At 31.6% G+C, this 18,708-nt stretch overlaps 3 protein-coding genes across 4 annotated transcripts; all 3 read left to right on the top strand.

The window, feature by feature from the left end:
• Positions 1-4,102: 4,102 nt before the first annotated feature.
• On the top strand, positions 4,103-7,046 carry LOC108860116 (myrosinase 4-like). The gene is made up of 13 exons (XM_018634025.2): positions 4,103-4,322; positions 4,446-4,506; positions 4,656-4,714; positions 4,818-4,893; positions 4,989-5,066; positions 5,154-5,241; positions 5,355-5,598; positions 5,696-5,814; positions 5,971-6,182; positions 6,266-6,297; positions 6,392-6,488; positions 6,591-6,699; positions 6,768-7,046. Exons 1-13 carry the CDS (start codon positions 4,122-4,124, stop codon positions 6,937-6,939), a joined length of 1,548 nt encoding a protein of 515 aa, XP_018489527.1. The 5' UTR covers positions 4,103-4,121; the 3' UTR covers positions 6,940-7,046.
• Positions 7,047-10,115: 3,069 nt separating this feature from the next.
• On the top strand, positions 10,116-18,134 carry LOC108836838 (AP2/ERF and B3 domain-containing transcription factor At1g51120-like). Its single transcript, XM_056986610.1, has 2 exons — positions 10,116-10,139; positions 17,109-18,134. The coding sequence occupies exons 1-2, from the start codon at positions 10,116-10,118 to the stop codon at positions 18,132-18,134; spliced, it is 1,050 nt and encodes a 349-aa protein (XP_056842590.1).
• LOC108856809 (AUGMIN subunit 4) lies at positions 12,801-15,758 on the top strand. Of its 2 annotated transcripts, none has more exons than XM_018630699.2 (13): positions 12,801-13,070; positions 13,150-13,197; positions 13,387-13,470; positions 13,545-13,865; positions 13,964-14,060; positions 14,211-14,244; positions 14,472-14,565; positions 14,765-14,836; positions 14,915-14,973; positions 15,062-15,130; positions 15,229-15,280; positions 15,357-15,434; positions 15,561-15,758. In XM_018630699.2, exons 1-13 carry the CDS (start codon positions 12,936-12,938, stop codon positions 15,621-15,623), a joined length of 1,206 nt encoding a protein of 401 aa, XP_018486201.1. In that variant the 5' UTR covers positions 12,801-12,935; the 3' UTR covers positions 15,624-15,758. The 2 variants fall into 2 exon arrangements, with proteins under 2 accessions (XP_018486201.1, XP_018486200.1); XM_018630698.2 differs by having other exon boundaries at positions 14,199-14,244.
• Positions 18,135-18,708: the final 574 nt, after the last annotated feature.

Raw genomic sequence — 18,708 nt, 5'->3', positions numbered from 1 at the left:
GTTTGGACGAAGATTCTGGATCGGGTTATATACTTAACTTCCCAAAAACCCTTCTTACCCCATTAACTGAGAAGTCACTTCCTTCCTCCACCATTTGTTTACCCGTACCCACCCAGTCTAACCAAAAATCAACACTGCCTTTTCATGTAAAAATTGCTCGTCTTCGATTCCTTACCCTGTAACTCTGATGTGTATCAAGTTGAAACCCTAAAAATTTTACCTTTCCACTTTCAACTTTTTTTTTCATTTTCTTGTCTTTTAGGTTTCTTTGCAATGTGAAAATTGTGATTGTATATCAAATCAATGCAAGTAAGCGATGGATAGGAGGGCAGTTTCGTTTATCGACATTGTAAATCTATCTATACTAATAAAATTCTTCTTCCGTAAGGGACTATTTGAGGTTCCATGGGGTGTCCACATCACCGTAAAATATCTCTACCGAAAAAGCCACGTGGTTTTATTATTTTAAAAAATAAAAATAAAAATAAGTAAATATAAAATATAAGAAAAATAGATAATAAGTAAATATGCAATATAAGAAATAAAAATATTACATTAAATATCTACCATAATATTATCATTTGGTATAAAAGCAAAAACAATTAGAATAAGTAAATATTCAGTATAAGAAAAAATAACTAAATAGCTAAATATACAATTAAGAAATGAAAAACTAAATTAAACATCTATCTGCAAAATATATAGTAAAATAAATAAGAAATAAATATACAATATAAGAAATAAAAATATTATATTAAACATTTATCGTAATATTAGAATAAGTAAATATACAATATAAGAAAAAAATAATAAGTAAATATACAATATAAAAAATAAAATATTACATTAAAAATGTTACGTAATATAATCATTTAATATAAAAGCAAAAATATTTGAATAAGTACATATACAATATTAAAAAGTATAAGTAAATATACAATATAAGAAATAGAAATATAAATAGAAAAAGTAAACTAAACATCTATCTGAAAATGTATAGTAAATAAATAAAAGTAACTATACAATATAAGAAATAGAAAAACTACTTAAACATCTATTTGAAAAATGTATAATAAAATAAATAATAAGTAAATATACAATACAAGAAATAGAAATATTTCATCAAACATCTATCATAATATTTCAACTTGATATAAAATTAAAACAACTAAAATAAGTAAATATACAATATAAGAAGAAGAAAAATAAGTAAATACATTATACAATATAAAAAATAGAAAAACTACATTAAACATCTATCTAAATCAATACTTTGGGCTTTGGTACATGTGTTGAACATACAAAGGACAGCACACAGTGTAGAGGTTGCGAACCTACTGTCAATTCCATGGCGATGGTGTTTCAAAGATGATTTTTGGAAAGAACATGATTTTTTCAGGACAAGGTTGGTATAGTACTCTAGAAGGTTTTGATGGTTTCATGGGGGCAAGAAATGTTAGGGCTAGTCTCTCCCTTCTTCATGCGGAGGTGGAAGCGCTACTTTGGACAATGAAGTGTATGAGAAACTTGCTTCAATTTCAGGTTATGTTTCCAACAGATTATTCTCAATTTGTGAAGATGGTTTGGGAACCAGAGGAATAATCAACTTTTGCAAGTTATTTTGAAGATATCAAGGCCCTGAAAGAAAGATTTCTCAGCTCAGATTATTCATGTACCACGAACACATAATTCAAAGGCAAATAGACTAGAACAAAGTGTTCCCAAACAACCGTCGTTCACATGGATTGCGGAGTCCCCAGTTTGGTTTACAGAGTCAGTAATTATACAATAGAAGAAAAACATTTTATATGTATCTATCTGAAAAATATATAGGTTTACATTTTTATTATTTTCAAATATTTTATATGTAATTATACAATAGAAGAAAAACAAGCATACAATATAAAAAATATAAATATTACATTAAACATCTATCATAATATTATCATTTGATATAAAAGCAAGAGAACTATAATAAGTAAATATACAATATAAGAAAAATAAACAATAAATAAATATAAAATTAAAAAATGAAAAAAAAATTAAACATCTCTCTAAAAATGAATAGTAAAATAAATAATAAGAAAATATACAATATAAAAAATAGAAATATTATATTAAACATATATCGTAATATTAGAAGAAGTAAATATCCAATATAAGAAAAAATAAACATTAAGTAAATATATAATATAATAAACAAAATTATAACATTAAACATCTAATGTCATATTATCAATTGACATAAAAGTAAAAAAAAGAATAATTAAATATAAAACATAAGAAAAAAATAATTAAATATACAATATCAGAAATAGAAAAACAAAATTAAACATCTATCTGAAAATGTATAGTAAAATAATTAATAAGTAAATACAGAATATAAGAAATAAAATATAACATTAAACAACTATCATAATATTAGAATATAAAATAAATAATAAGTAAATATACATTTTAAGAAATAGAAAAAACTACATTAAACATCTATCCGAAAAATGCATTGTAAAATAAATAATAAGTAAATATACAATATAAGATATAAAAATATTACATTAAACATCTATCGTACCATTACCATTTGATATAAAAGAAAAAAAATTAGAATAATTATATATACAATATAAGAAATGGAAAAACCAAATTAAACATCTATCTAAAAAAATTATTATTTTACTTACTTATTATTTCTAAAAAACTATAGGTAAATATAAAATATAGGAAAATGAATAATAAGTAAATATACAATATAATAAATAGAAATATTACATTAAACATCTATGGTAACATTAGAATAAGTAATTATACAATATAAGAACAAATAAATAATAAGTTAATATACTATATAAGAAATAAAGTATTATGTTAGACATATATCTTAATATTATAATTTAATATAAAAGCAAGAAATTCAGAATAAGTAAATAAAAAATAATAAATAATAAGTAAATATACAATATAAAAATGGAAAACTAAAGTAAACATCTATCTGAAAAATGTGTAGGAAAATAAATAATAATTAAATATAAATAGAATAAATATAAATGTTAACATTTAACATTTATCGTAATATTAGATAAGTAAATATACAATATCAGAAAAAATAAAATAAAATATATATATACAATATAATAAATAGAAGAACTACAATAAACATCTATCTGAAAAATGTATAGAAAATAAATAATAAATAAATATACAATATAAAAATAGAAATATTACATTAAATATCTATCGTAATATTACCATTTTATATGAAAGCAAGAAAATTTGAATAAATAAATATACAATATAAGAAAAGCTAAATATTTAGTAAATATACAATATAAAATTTTTTAAAAATACACTAAACATCTATCTTAAAAATTTATAGTTTTCTGGTTTTTTCTAAGGATATGCATGTAAATATACAATATGTGTAATTAGATACATTTTGTTATATGTTACTCCTTGTGCCATTATTTTTTATTTCCAAAAAAAAAATTGTTAAACACCAATATCACTTAGGTTAAGCACATGAAAAATAAAAAAATTAAACATTGCAAAAAAATACTCACATCAACATTAAAATACAATAATTTTAGCGTGAAATATGAAAATTTTCTATTAAGCAAACCGTAAATACAAAGCAATCATGTGTTCACACAAACATACAGTTCAGAATGCAACGTCCAAAAGAATAGTTAATAGTTAACATTTGAAAATAAAAATACTTCTGCGTGTATCACAGATTAAGTTATAATATATATTAGTATATTCTGATCATAACTTACTAATGGTTACTTGGTGAACTATAGGTTTTAATGGTTATTGGGTGCAAATTTCCATAAATCAATTTTCGTGGATTAACAATTCAATCGTCCTTGCTTAAATAACACTCTAAAATTTTGGAAAATTGTTATGATCGTATGATGTAAATTTTACTTCAAGGAGACAGCGAGTCATGATGAGGTGGAGAACGCGTCGGTTAAAAAATCATTGCAAATATTCGTATGTAACGAGTTTACTTCAAATCCCATGCAAATTCTCATGCACGGAAACTTCCCTATATAAACCCTTCCAAGTTCATTATTTAGTCATCATCATCAAATTGACCAGAACCAAAGAAAGCAAATCACACAATGTTCTCAACCATGGAATGTCAAAAAGCTAAATTCTTTGTAACCATTCTTGTCATTCTCTTTGCGGTTACAAGTAGCAAAACTGTTTGTAACCCAGCCTGTAAGGCTAAAGAACCCTTCCACTGCGACAATCCCCTTACATTCAACCGAACTAGTTTTCCAAAGAACTTCATTTTTGGCGCGGCTACTTCCGCCTACCAGGTACGCGTCTAGCTCTTTGATACTGACCTTTTAATAAGATATATGGATTTATCAAGACTATTTTCATCTACTAGATATACGAATAATCTTTTACCTGGCCTGCATGATTTTTTTTGGTGCCAGATCGAAGGTGCTGGACATAGAGCACTTAATGGATGGGATTATTTCACTCATAGACATCCAGGTCACAACACATCATTAATTAAAAATTTGCCCGTATAGTTAACTAGCATTCACTTTGATGTTGGGAAAATTAAGTATAGAAAAAACGGATGGGAATATATATTATATCCAAGTCATGCTTATATTTCGATCTGCTATTTATATTTACAGAGAAAGTTCCAGACCACAGTACTGGAGACCTTGCTTGTGATTCGTATGATCTTTACAAGGTAAGAGGCTATCGATGATGAATGTGTGTGTGTACACATGTTGTTTGTTACATTTCAGAAATGTTTTTTTTTTCTATTTAACTCTGGAACTCTCATATAACAGGAGGATGTCAAATTACTGAAAAGAATGAAGGTTCAAGCATACAGACTCTCAATAGCATGGTCAAGGATCTTACCAAGTAAGTGCAGATGATAAGACCACATTTTCATTATTATTATTATTATTATTATTTTTTAACTAATCTTATGATTGCATATATGCTTTTACCCTTAGAGGGAAGATTGATTGGAGGGATTGACGAAAACGGGATAAAATACTACAATAATCTCATCAATGAGTTAAAAGCAAATGGTATACTACATAAATTTGTATTTTTAATAATACATATACTATCAAATTTTAATTGTCTGATGTATCAATTTTTTTGTGTGAATAAAGGCATTGAACCGTACGTAACAATATTCCACTGGGATGTTCCCCAAACTCTAGAAGATGAGTATGGAGGTTTCTTGAGTCGACGTATAGTGTAAGTGCATTAAATAATATTTATATTAATTAAACTTGTTTTCTTTGTCTTAGGTTATGTTATGTACATCACATCAGATCTATCTTTTTCTAATGTGTATGATACATGAGCAGAGAGGACTACAAAAACTATGCCGAGCTTCTATTCCAGAGATTCGGAGATAGAGTCAAATTTTGGATCACTTTAAACCAGCCTTACTCTCTCGCAACCAAAGGTTATGGAGACGGATCATATCCTCCTGGACGGTGCACTGGCTGTGAATTTGGAGGAGATTCTGGAACCGAGCCTTATATAGTTGCACATAACCAACTTCTAGCTCATGCAAAAACTGTTGCATTATTCCGAAAAAGATATCAGGTTCATATACTTATCAAATATGTCATGATTTTTCTTCTTCCAAATAATTTATATGTAGTATATGTAACTTATAATCAAAAACAATCTATGTATGCAGAAATCTCAAGGTGGAAAGATAGGAACAACCTTGATTGGGAGATGGTTCACCCCATTAAACGAAAATAGCATTCTTGATAAGGCTGCTGCAAAGCGAGCATTTGATTTCTTCGTCGGATGGTATATATATTTGTCAACTAAATTGATTCTCAGATCATATGAATATACACGAACACATACACATCTATAAAGCTTTTGTTATAAAGCGTTCAAATGTAACAAATATAATTGCAGTAATTAGTTTGTTATTTTTGTTTTATATATATATGTATGAAGGTTTATGGATCCATTGGTTTACGGAAGATATCCGAAGATAATGCGAAAGATGGTTGGACAAAGATTGCCAAAATTCACACCTCAAGAATCAAATTTAGTCAAAGGATCACTTGATTTTCTAGGGTTGAACTATTACGTTACACAATATGCGACCAATACACCTCCTTCCACACAACCTAGTGTCCTAACCGATCCAAGAGTTGCAATGGGATGTATGTCAAAAATTGTACTTCGTATATTATATAGGTGTGTGTGAATTTTCTAAACTCATATATTTTACTCTACTTGGATACAGATTATCGCAACGGAGTATCTATTGGTGTTCAGGTAACAATTGACTTTGATTTATGATCATCATTTATTAAAGGGATCTTGGCGTTTATTTGAATTTCCTTCTTATTTGTTCCCTTCTTGTATACAGGCGCCTTGCTTCGTCTACTACCCTCCAGGGTTCCGTCAGATTCTAAATTATATTAAAAACAAATACGGAAACCCACTTACCTACATCACTGAAAACGGTATCTACATATCGTCATACCAATAAAAATATGTTTAACCAATGTTTAAGCAAATACAAATATGTGTGTCTTTAATTTGGAAATATTGTGTAAAATTTTCAGGAGTTGGAGATCTTGATATGGGTAACTTAACGCTGCCAAATGCTCTTGCCGATAATGGACGAATTCAAAATCATTGCAGCCATATTGCATGTCTCAAATGCTCTATCGAGTGAGTTAATTTTATTTGACATACTTTTCAGAATTATAAATGTTAACATTATTTCAAATATATTACAGGGATGGATGCAACGTAGCAGGATATTTTGCATGGTCTTTGATGGACAACTATGAGTTCGGAAATGGTTACACTCTCCGGTTTGGTATGAACTGGGTCAATTTCACTAATCCTGCTGATCGAAGAGAAAAAGCTTCTGGAAAATGGTTTTCTAAATTCATAATCAAACAATAAGAAGAATCAGTATACATATATAATATAATATTATATTATGTGCTTCCAACCTATTGAATAATAATTGTTGTACTCTATGTACTGTTTGTTTCACTTTTATTATAATTATTTAATAAATTTTACGTGATGTGTATGTGTTTCTAATACAGTTGTAATAACCAGCCCTTTATTTCTAGCAACTCACAAAAAAAATAAAGGAAAATTTGGAAAATACACTCGTATAAGAATATAATTTGAAAATTATACCATTGTTTAAATTTTTGGAAAAATACACTTATGTGTATATAAATTTAGCTAATTGTCCAATCTTAATATTTCGCAATTCCTAATTTATTTTATATTTAAAGTAATTATTTTATAAAAAATGACTGTTTAAAAGAAAAATATTTAGAATATGTACAAAATATATTTTTAATATATTCTAAACATTTATTATTTAAAAAAGAACTCAGCAAGATCTTCTCCATTAAGAAGTTTGTTGATATAAGAATCAAATCATTGGCTCAAACACATTTATAGGGTCTTCATGTCACGGTAAAAAAAGAACAAGCCGATGAAAGATAATCAGTGTTTCCTAGTGTTATTGGATTACATTATATTCAAAGTCAAACAAATTAAACATGTCTGAATAGACATTTAGATAACTTACTTGGTAGATGACAACTTCTAAGAAAAATGAATATTTTGTAGAGAATGCAAACAAACGGTGGCTTGTTTATATAAAGTTAGGAAAATAAAATAAAATCTCTATAGAATTCATGATAAAGTCTAAACAAATCTCTATTGTATATTTAATAATTGAAAAATTAATAAACATTATAAATTAATAAATTTCAGTAGTTTCAAGTTGGACCAATGTAAAATATGATAAGATAATAAGTTAATATTTTTTTTCAAAAACTTTTTGTAAATATATGATCCTAAGAAAAAATAAATTAATAATTAATATATATTATATATATATATAATTTACGTAAATATAAAAAATATATTGTATAGTTTGTTTTTAATCACGGCGAAGTCTATCTTTAATTTTTATAATTACTTATAAGTATATTAATTTTATTTTGTAATTTATATCCAAAATAAATTTACATATATTTCTATACATCAGATAAGCGAATAAGAACAATGTAAAATTTATATCTACAAAATTTAGTCAATACTTATATCGTGAAATCAATTTTTTTTACATATTTTAAATATATAAATATATAAAGAAGTTTTCTATAAATTAATAACTTTAAAATTTAATAAAAATATTAAAATTCCAATATTATTAATTTAAAAAATTACTATATCTAGGAATTTTCTTTGGTGAACGAAACTGCAGAAAACTACAAAAGAGATGGTGGAGGAGGGGATGAATAGATCGCCAAGTTTTGGCAGCTGAAAAGATTATGGGTGGTTCTGAAGGTAAGTTCCTCTAAAGAAAATACTCAGCATCTAGATATGAAAGAGTCTGAAGTTTGAAGTGGGATGCATGAACGGGAAAAAGGATTGGATTTATTCTTCTCGATACAATCCAAGAATTTCTATCGACAGCTAACTAGACCGAGGCTACAATTGGGATACAGGAAACACGAGGCTGTTAGGTCCCATTACTTCCAAAAGTGATCAAAGTTCCGTTCAATCATCATTTCAAAAGGAAGACATTGTTCGTAATGTAAAAGACATTTTGCAACGCTGGCAGTTTCATAAGGCGCTACCATATCCTACTTCCAAGTTCCAATATTTTGGAAATCAGAAATCCAAAACATTATTCATGCAACTATGTTCTTTGCCCACGCTATCCAGAAAGATCTTGTGCCATCAAATAGCAGCCAAAATATTTTTAAACAATATAATTGATTTAAGTTGAAAAGGCGACAAAGTCCCAACCCTCCACATTCTTTCGGAGTGCACATGGATTCAAAGAAACCTTTGCCCCTGAATTGGGGCTCCTGTCCAAAGAAATGTACTACATATTTGCTTCAGTGATATCTGGACATCTAAGGTAAAGAGAAAAACGCTGTCTAGAAGCAAATTACACCAAGTATTGGTTAATACAACTATGTAAAACAAAGATAAAGAATGGAAAAGTATTTGAAAAAGAGGAAATCTATTTTGTATTTATACTATTTGACAATGACACAAAAGGTACATGACCATTGCCGATCACCTTGTAGGTCCGTGTATCCCCTTACTTCGAATATGCAGAAGGATTTCTAGTTGTGGAACTTATCTATTGTGTTTCCCGTCTCATTGGTATCATAGCAATCGAATGTCTCAGGGCCAATCAAGCAAAGACAACCCGTCAAGGCACCTCTTTAAGAGGCATGGACAAGCAACTCGAGGAACTGTGTTTGTTCAAAATCAGAAAACAGAGGAAATCTGAAAAGAACAAGGCAGAAAAATAGCTGAACTCAAAAACATGATGGAAAAGTACTTCGCTAACACCCCACAACCTTTGACGGACCAACAAGGCGTAAATCAAGGCCACTCATCTCCTGTTATCACCAATGCTGGAAAGTAACGACAAGCAGATACTCAACACTAAAAATCATCACTAAAAAGTCACTACTCAAACATATTAAAGCAAGACACAGAAATAGACTGAATAAATTGCATTAAGAATAGAGTAAAAAAAAATACTAGAGTTCCAATACAAATTTTTGAAGGAATCTTTAATCTTCTCTCCAAAAATTTATAAGAATAAATGTCTGATGATCTTAAGTGTCTTCCTAAGAGACGAAATAACCAAACTAGAGGTAGCTAAGATTATGCATACATCAACCAGAGGCAATTGTAGACGAAATTAATATTACATGCCTTGTTTTCCGGCCTGGGGGGTTAGAACCTCCTGGTGATTCAAAAGAAAAAAAGATTTTGCATCATCATGTTTGCTTAAAGCAAAAGAATAGGGGTTCTTGTAGCATGGTTAGGTCTGGCAAAACATCCTTATTGATTCATGAATCAAAGTATTTATCTAGCAACAATTTAGAATAAGTGTGCAGACATGAAAAACATTAACAAAGATTAAGGTTTGAAACACTTCAATATACAGAATATACACATTATCAGAATATAGAACTCTTAAAAGTCTTTTATCTTGTATCTTGGATCATCGAATCATCTTGTACGATCCACAATTTCTGAGAGAAATGAGTAAGTACAAAAGACCCAGTAAATTATACATGAATTCAATAAATAAAAAAAGAGTGAAAAAGGGGTAACAATAACCTACCATTGATTCTGGGAAGTAATACTTTTGTAGAATTTGGAGATTCTGCCGCGAGATTCAGGTTTAGGTTTAAAGGTTTTTTTTCTCAAGCCAAAGATCTCTTGTACCAGAGGAACATGGCTTAGTACCAGCTTCCATGCCAAAAACCACCCTGCGAATTGAGACACAAGTTATGCGATACTCTCAGATGATCAAAAGCTAATAGAGATCAAGCAAGACAAAAAGTGTCAGAAGGGAGTACAGAGAGCGATGAAGCAGACAACAAAGGAGATGGCCAGAAGCGGTCGTACGATAAAGAATATGAGACTGTTCAGGAACGAAGGAGATTCCATCGAGGAACCTAAAATCGATTTGGTTTCAACGATGATCTCTGCGTATGTGTTTGGGTTAAATCAGCAATCGTTTTTCTTGTATGGGCCCTTTTGTTTTTCTTTTATTACCGGCTGGGCCTTCTAATTTTCTTTTGTGTATAAATGAGAATCCAATCAATTTTTTTGAAAGATATTTAATATTTATCTATGATAGTAAAACAATTCTAAAAAAAATTGGGCTCGGAAGTAGGCGTGGGCATTCGAGTCGTCGGGTCGGGTTCGAGCCGGGTCCTTTCGGGTCCGGGTCTTTCGGGTCTAGGAGTTTAGGATCCGATAGAGTAATTTCAAATTTTTGGTTCCGGGTCGGTTCGGGTCATACCGGGTCCGGGTCGGGTCGGGTCTTATATAGTTGGACCCATTCGGGTAATTAGAATTTATCGGTTCGGTTCTGGGTCGGGTTCGGGTGTGGTTCGGCTCGGGTTCGACCTAAAAAATACCTAAAAATACAAAAAAAATCTGAAAATATTTATATATCCGAAAATATTTAAAATTTTATTTAAAATTTGTGTTTTTATTATATTAAAATGTGTATATATACTAAATTATGCGAGATAGAACAATAATTGGTTGTATCCTAGTGGCTAACCCCCTTGCTCTGTAGACAAATAACATGTCTTCGACTCCCCCTCGATTCATTTTATATAATTTACATTATTAATTGGGTACCCGTCGGGTTTTGGATTCGGTCCGGGTGGGTCCAAGACCCGCGGGTCCTCTACAACAAGACCCGATAGGGTAATTTGATCGGATCGGTTCCTACCCGGGCCGGATTTTTTCGGGTCGGTTTCGGGTCGGGTCTTCGGGTCCGGATAAAATGTCCAGGCCTACTCGGAAGAACAAAATGGAAGACAGAGAAACAAACAATAGAAAACCTTAAAATCCATGGCTAAAAAAATGGAAAACAACAAGCAAAGCACATCAGAAATCTGGATTCAGATCTAAACTATGCTCTTCTAAAACTTAAAGATTTAAAAACTATGTTCTTTAATAGGCATGAAAATTTGGTTTTCGTTTCGGTTTCGATTCAATTTTTCAGATATATAAATATTCAATTATTTTGGTTTTTATTTCGACTCATATAACCATATTAGGAATCTGTAAATATCTGATAAATTTTAGGTCCAATTTGATTTTAGTTCGTTTTCAGATAATCTAGTTTTTTAACAAAGGATAATTTAGTTAAAACACATTTTTAGTGTAATTTAAATTGTATTGAATAATTTCATATTTTAATCAAAATATTTGGATAATGTGATTTTTGAATAGTTTGATTTATAATTACTATCTTTATAATATTCAAACTAAATAGTTCATACTTTTTTAAGAAGTTAATATTTTATGTATATAAATTATATTTTGGTCCTAGAGATATATGAATAGTTCAAATATTTATAAATTTTGATTAGGTCGGTTCCTATTCAAATTTTGGTTTTTGGTTTATGTGCTCAGATTTACTTTTTAACATGTTTTCTGGTAATAATAACCAGTTTATAGGCAAATAAAATGGAACAAATTATTCTAGCAAATATAGTTTAGGGTTTTATCTACAATTTCACTAAAGTTAGGGTTATTTTAGCAAATATATTTTCAAGAAGGAGATAAACAAGTGAAAGTGAAATGTCGAGATTGTGTTATTTGAAGTAGCTCTGCGGTTTTAAACCGAACTGATCAAATCGAACCGAACCAAAATTTCCGGTTTGGTCATGGTCTTGATTTCGATTTGGTTCAGAATAGTTTTGAAAATTAATTGGTATTCTGTTCGACTCGGTTTTTGATTTTTTTATAAAAAATATAAAAAACCGAAAATATCTGAAAATAACCAAAAATAACCAAAACTTAAATTGAATTACCCGAAATAAGCAAATTTAACCGAAAACTGAAAATGTCTGACTTTTTAGAAAATTATACCAAAATATAACCGAAACAAGAAGTCGATTAATTCAGAAATTAAATTAAAACCAAAAATAATCGAAAACCAAATTGAACCGAACCAATTTTGTTTTGGGTTCACTTCGGTAAAATTATGGCCGAACTTAATAAACTGAAACCGAAAATAACCAAAAACCAAACTGAATTACCCGAAACACCCAAATATAACCAAAAACCGAAAATGTATGATTTTTTTAAGAAAATTATACTAAAATCTAACTGAAACAAAAAGTCAGTTAATTCGGAAATTAAATTAAAACCAATAATAACCGAAAATCAAATCAAACCGAACCGATTTTGTTTTCGGTTCACTTAGGTAGAATTATGGCCGAACCTAATAAACCGAATTATCCGAACTGGCAGAGCTAATTTGAAGTAACTGTCGCGGCAAGGTGAGAGATTGAAGCAGAGATCTCTCTCTCTCACCCACACCACACCGTTATCTATCGCAGCGGCGGAAGGATTGTGCATCAATGGTGAAGGCGCTCCAAGGCGCGGCTCAGAATCTGCCGGCGGATGTGAACCAATTGATCGATCAGTTAGAGCGTCATTGCTTGTCTCCCGATGGATCTCTTGTCACCAAATCAGCCTACTACGATCTCCACCTCGTAATCTCTCTCTCTCTCTTGCGAGAATTTGGTTCAGATTTTCGTCCCTACCTAATGCTTTTTGGTATCGCCATTTCAGGCGAGAGAGGAGATGTCTCGGGAGAGACTACGTTACTTGGAAGCTATGGTAACACTTTTTATCTTCTAGATTTTCATTCTTTGGTTCAGTTACAAATGCCTAGGCCTCTACTGATTGATGCCTTCAGTAATAATATTGTTTTCATTTAAAAAAAATAATAATAATATTGTCTAGACTACTAGATATGCAATATATAAGGACTCACTTTTATTTTATATGTTTGTTCAACTGTTGTAGGCTATCTACTGTGAAGCTGTTGCTATGGTAGAAGAATATCAGCAAGCTCTTTTCCCTCAATTTGGCTTGAAGAATTCTCCTCAGGTTTCTAATCTCAATATCTGATTTTGTGCCAGTGTGCAATTTCTTGGACTCATAATAGTTTTTTTTTCTTTCAGGTTTATGAGACTCTAGAGCATAGGTTGGTGGTTGCTGAGGCAGCTCAGAAACTGAGGCTACCTCTTATTTCAGATGACGGTGAAATCCACGAGGAAGAAATCGAAAAGTGGAGTATACTTCTATCAAGAAGCTCTCTAGATAGTGCGAGCACGAGTTTTACGATTAGCTCCGCTTCTAACTCGCTGAACTATGCGAATAGCTATGCAAACAGTCTTGGTGCTGCTCCTGATACTGACCTAGTTGGTGGTGCGCCCAATCGCTTTCTTGGAGTAACACCTGCTTATTTATCATATGTCCAGCTTCAAAATACTATCTCCATGGTATCGATTGTGTGTGCCTTGTTTGGTCTCTTCATAACTTCATCTGTTTTATGCACCAATTCTAACTTTTGTTTCATCTTTAATATACATTTGCTTAGGATATGGCTGACTACCAAATGTTTCTTTCCCGTGAGATAGAAGGTAGACTGAAGGAAAAGTGTGATAAGTTGGCTGATGCCATTGTTGATGACACTGGTAAGATCTTCGTTACCAGTAAATACTCTTGAGGGAGAGATCTTTGTTCTTTACCGAACTGTTCCTGTCTAGTGCTATACTTGGCTCTTCATGTTAAGTTGCACTGAACGTAAATGACCAGATTTTACTGATTGTCAGATTCATCTACAGGAAATCAAAACTCAAGTGCTAGGCTCCCAGAAAGGTTAGCTTTACCTCTGAGGTTTTAACTGTGGCTAAAAAACATCTGGAAGAAAAATACTTGCTTTCCTTATATCAGTATCCATAGAGAAATAATCATGTTGGTGATTAGTATTCTGTTTGTCTATAATATTGATACGAAAATCTTGAAGGAGCAGATGACTTTCTCATATTTATTCATCCTTCTATGCTTTAGCGCAGGTCAATGACAATGTGTTCTTGAATTTCCAGGGTTAAATTTATCATTGAGGAGATTGAAAGAGAAGAGGCAGCTCTACGAGAGGACCTCTACTCGGCTGACAGGAAGTTTGCAGAATATTACAATGTAGGTGAAAAGGCATATTATTATGTAGTATGCAAAACGAAAATCCAACTACCGGACTGTTGCATGATGATATGTTTCTAAATATTTTTTTCCAGTAGATAAGTTTCTTCATGTTATTAGTGCTACTACCTGTGAATTATCCTTGTACCCCCTAGTGCCTAGTAAGTTCTGATGACTTTTAGTTTCTGTTCTGAACAAGGTCCTGGAACAAATACTCGGGGTACTTATAAAGCTTGTGAAGGATCTGAAGTTAGAACATCAACATAAATATGTAAGCGGTTTCAGTGTTCTCCACTTGATTCAGTTGCTCCCTTGTTCTCATTTTCCTACCTCTATATCTTGTAAACAGGATGAGATGCAGAAGACTTGGTTGTGTAAAAGGTGTGAAACAATGAACGCAAAATTAAGGTAGCATTATCATCATTCACTGTTTAGCATCTAAATCTGAAGCTATTGCGGTAACTAATGTCTTTTTTCTTTTTCCCTTTGCTTGAAGGGTTTTAGAACATATTCTCCTCCTTGAGACATACACCCCTGAATCCATACCAGCCTTGCACAGCATCAGGTTTTTAAAGCAACTTTTCCAGAACTATATTTGGTACCATCAACTCATAAAGAAGCCGGCTCTCACCTCTAGTTATGTTTTATATTTTTTTTTCTCAGGAACTATCTAGTGGAGGCTACAGAAGAAGCTTCAGCTGCATACAACAAAGCGGTTTGTGTCTTATCCTCTCTTTCATTGCTTAGCTTTATATCCGATAAATTAAGCATCAGCCTGCGAAACTTACCAGGTTACTCGGCTGAGAGAATATCAAGGAGTGGATCCGCATTTTGACACAATTGCGAGACAGTACCATGACATTGTTAAGGTACGTTTTAAAAAAAAAGAAAAAAAAAAGAGTGAACGATCAGTTACTTATGTTCCCCCTTTTACTAATTTGACTTGTGAGAATGCATTACACAATGATAATGAGAACTTCATTTTTTTTTTGTAGAAACTGGAAAACATGCAATGGACAATCCATCAATTTGAAATGGACCTTAAGGCGCATGCTTGAGATCGCTAGATTCATCTACGTAATTGTTTCATTCATTACTTGTAATCTAATCTCTTCCTTTGTTGTATCTATTACTCTGATTTAGTCCTTTCAAATTTCACACAAATGAAAGAACAAACGAGATTTATCAGTTCAGTGTGTAACAAAAGTATACAAAACCAATCCTTTTCTTCTACCACAGAGTTTGCTTAATCGACAACAATGCAGCTCTGTTTTTTGGATCGATGCAAACATTCAAAACAAATGAAAATATGTTAGATTAGACAAACATTATCCGCAATAATCATAATGAATCTTCTGTTTTTTTAGCATTTGCACTATTTTACCAGCAAAACTTCAGGAGCAACATAATATGCACTTCCAACTACATCTATATACCTTCCCTGCAACATAAACCCATAATGAATCACTCAAAAAGAAGCCATACAGCTGTTCAACAGAAGATGTGAAAATTAAAATATATACTCATGTTATAAAAATATGTTTTTTTAATTTTAAAAATATCTATCATATTTGTATTGATAAAAAAATTGATATTTCACAATTTTGTTGTGATCAAATCATTAAAATATAATTTACATATATTTTGCTACTATTTAAAAAATAAAAATTTATTTATTTAACAAATATTTTATAAAATATTTCAACAAAAATATAAGATCTATCATATTAGATAGGGCGTTTGTGACTTAATTTTTCTTGTGACTTAAATTTGAAACTGACGACTATTTTAACGTTTTTTCTTAAAATAAAAATTACGTATTGATGCGGACACGTGTTATGCTTCTGGTTCAGGTGGTGTGGATCCAAATCAACTAGGTTCGAATCTGCGTTTTGTTTTTTGAGATTGTAACATGGAAAGAACCATTGTGAGAAGAGTTGATAGTACTATGGAAACAGAGGAAGTAATAGCAAGGACGCGAAGCAGAAGAACCTTTCAACGTCCTCTCTGCGTTTCCGATCAGGTTCCTCAGATTTCTCATCGAGAGCCTGCGGATCCATAACGGAGGGAGATAGTTTACTCGATTTAATGGGGAGGTTGCAAACCCTAATGTTGTCCGATTTCACGACTTGTGAAAGAAGTCTCCTCTCTCTTCTGATCGATTTTGGTCAGAGTTTGTGATGATTACAAAACCCTAATCTTGTTATATGTTTATAAACGTCCACTGGTCTTAAATCTTACCTCAAAAGTTTAAAGTTTCTTTTGTCTGCAAAATATTTCATTTAACAAATCAAAAATAATCAAAAAAGGAAAATACTTCCAATTTTTACAGCTGGTCTTTAGTTAGTTTCCTGTTCTGTACCAAAAGAAAGAAAAAAAAGGAAACTTTCGAAAATGTCAAATATCAGAGACAACAAAAAAATGGAAAATGTGTAGTGTTTTACTCTATAAATAATTCTCCTACGTATCTTCTCTCCTTCACTTCCAATCGTTTTGTTTTCCTTCCCTCTACTCTGTGATTGTTAATGGGTATGTACAACCAGATGACGGAGACTTCAAGCTCAAGCAACTCTTTGTTGCCTCTCAAGAAACGCAAGAGACCTTCTTTTGACGACACAACAACAACAGACAATGCCCTCGTTGCTGCCACGAAAAAGGTTGCACTTTCAGGCAGTTCAAAGTACAAGGGAATAGTTGAACATCGTAACGGTCACTGGGGCGCTCAGATATACATAGACCACAAGAGGATTTGGCTAGGCACTTTCAAATCTTCCGTTGAAGCCGCTATGGCTTACGATAGCGCATCACTCAAGCTACGAAGCTTTGATGCTGATTCTCACAGGAACTTCCCTTTGAATGCCTTCACGGTTTACGAGCCCAACTTTCAAAAAGGTTACACTACGGAAGCTGTTTTGGACATGATCAAAGAGGGTTCTTACCAAGACAGGTTTAGAGATTTTCTTAGTCTCCCTTTCCGTAATGTCGCTAGTAGTATCAACTTAGTTGGATCAAAACAAGTCCGAGGAGGAGGAGGTCAAGGCTCAAACACGTGGACAGAGCTTTTTCGGAAGGGATTGACTCCAAGCGATGTAGGAAAGCTCAACAGGCTTGTGATACCGAAGAAGCAAGCAGTAAAGTATCTGCCTTTGATAGAGGAGAGAGAAGAGGGTGAAATAGTAGAAGATGTTGTTGAGGTTGTGTTCTATGACAGGGGGATGAGACAGTGGAAGTTTAGGTATTGTTACTGGACAAGTAGCCAGAGCTTTGTCTTCACCAGCGGATGGAAACGTTTCGTCAAGGAGAAGAATCTCAAAGAGAGAGATGTTATCGTCTTTTACAGATGCGAGTTGGAAGGTCAAAGCAAGAACTTCTTGATGATCGATGTTCATTGCTATTCGGGAGACGATTCAGTGGTCATTGACGAGGAAGTAAACGAGAGTCATGTTCACTACACTTCCGAGGGAGAAGTAAAAACAGGGAACGATAATAGCTCGAAGCTAAAAGAAGAAGAAACCAAATCAGTGGAGAACAAAGCAGGGTTTATGCTGTTTGGTGTCAAAATCCAATAGCTAAGGAGAATTTATTTTAGGGAGAATTGGAAAAATGAGACACTTTGAACTTTTGTTTGTCACAATAAGAATTTTCATACTTTTGGCAATTTTGGACATATTTTACCCTTGTTTTATGAGAAAAATAGTAAATAGAGTTTTAAAAATATAAAAAAATATGAAAACTATAGAAAACATAAGTATGACAATATATAAGTTTAAATTTTTTTAAAAAAAAATTCGAATCATATTTTATTTTATCTTCTGGCTACAGTTAGAATACTCATTCTGGCAGTCTACTTAGTTTATAGTTCGGATTCTAAATTTAAAACACTGATATATCTAGGCTATATATCGTAGTATAACATTTCTTCTATACCGTGGCAAAGATAGAATCAGCTACGCTATAATCAAGAAAGATGGCTTTGGTGTACCTTCAGCTAGAAAACGAGATATAACCACAACTCAATCACAGAGCTCGGTTACATTACGTGTCATAATCTGTTATACCTTTTACCTTATATGACGCCTGAAGGTAGAATACAGTTCTCACCTATTATACGGTGTTCTGGGTAGGTAGTATACGTATTATAGG

This window comes from Raphanus sativus, chromosome 5 (genome assembly GCF_000801105.2).
Source record: "Raphanus sativus cultivar WK10039 chromosome 5, ASM80110v3, whole genome shotgun sequence".
Lineage (NCBI taxonomy): Eukaryota > Viridiplantae > Streptophyta > Magnoliopsida > Brassicales > Brassicaceae > Raphanus > Raphanus sativus.
Note: the sequence above shows the minus strand (reverse complement) of the source record. Positions and strands in the feature narration are given on the sequence as shown.

Excerpts from the sequence above, each read along its gene's own strand:
- LOC108836838 (XM_056986610.1), top strand. The coding sequence starts at position 10,116 with ATGAATTCAATAAATAAAAAAAGA. Across the intron at positions 10,140-17,108 it reads ATTCAATAAATAAAAAAAGA|ATGACGGAGACTTCAAGCTC; the intron begins GTGAAAAAGGGG and ends ATGTACAACCAG.
- LOC108860116 (XM_018634025.2), top strand. The coding sequence starts at position 4,122 with ATGTTCTCAACCATGGAATGTCAAAAAGCTAAATTCTTTGTAACCATT. Across the intron at positions 5,599-5,695 it reads TATTCCGAAAAAGATATCAG|AAATCTCAAGGTGGAAAGAT; the intron begins GTTCATATACTT and ends CTATGTATGCAG. Across the intron at positions 6,183-6,265 it reads TCCAAGAGTTGCAATGGGAT|ATTATCGCAACGGAGTATCT; the intron begins GTATGTCAAAAA and ends ACTTGGATACAG.
- LOC108856809 (XM_018630698.2), top strand. The coding sequence starts at position 12,936 with ATGGTGAAGGCGCTCCAAGGCGCGGCTCAGAATCTGCCGGCGGATGTG. Across the intron at positions 13,198-13,386 it reads TACGTTACTTGGAAGCTATG|GCTATCTACTGTGAAGCTGT; the intron begins GTAACACTTTTT and ends CAACTGTTGTAG. Across the intron at positions 13,471-13,544 it reads GCTTGAAGAATTCTCCTCAG|GTTTATGAGACTCTAGAGCA; the intron begins GTTTCTAATCTC and ends TTTTTCTTTCAG.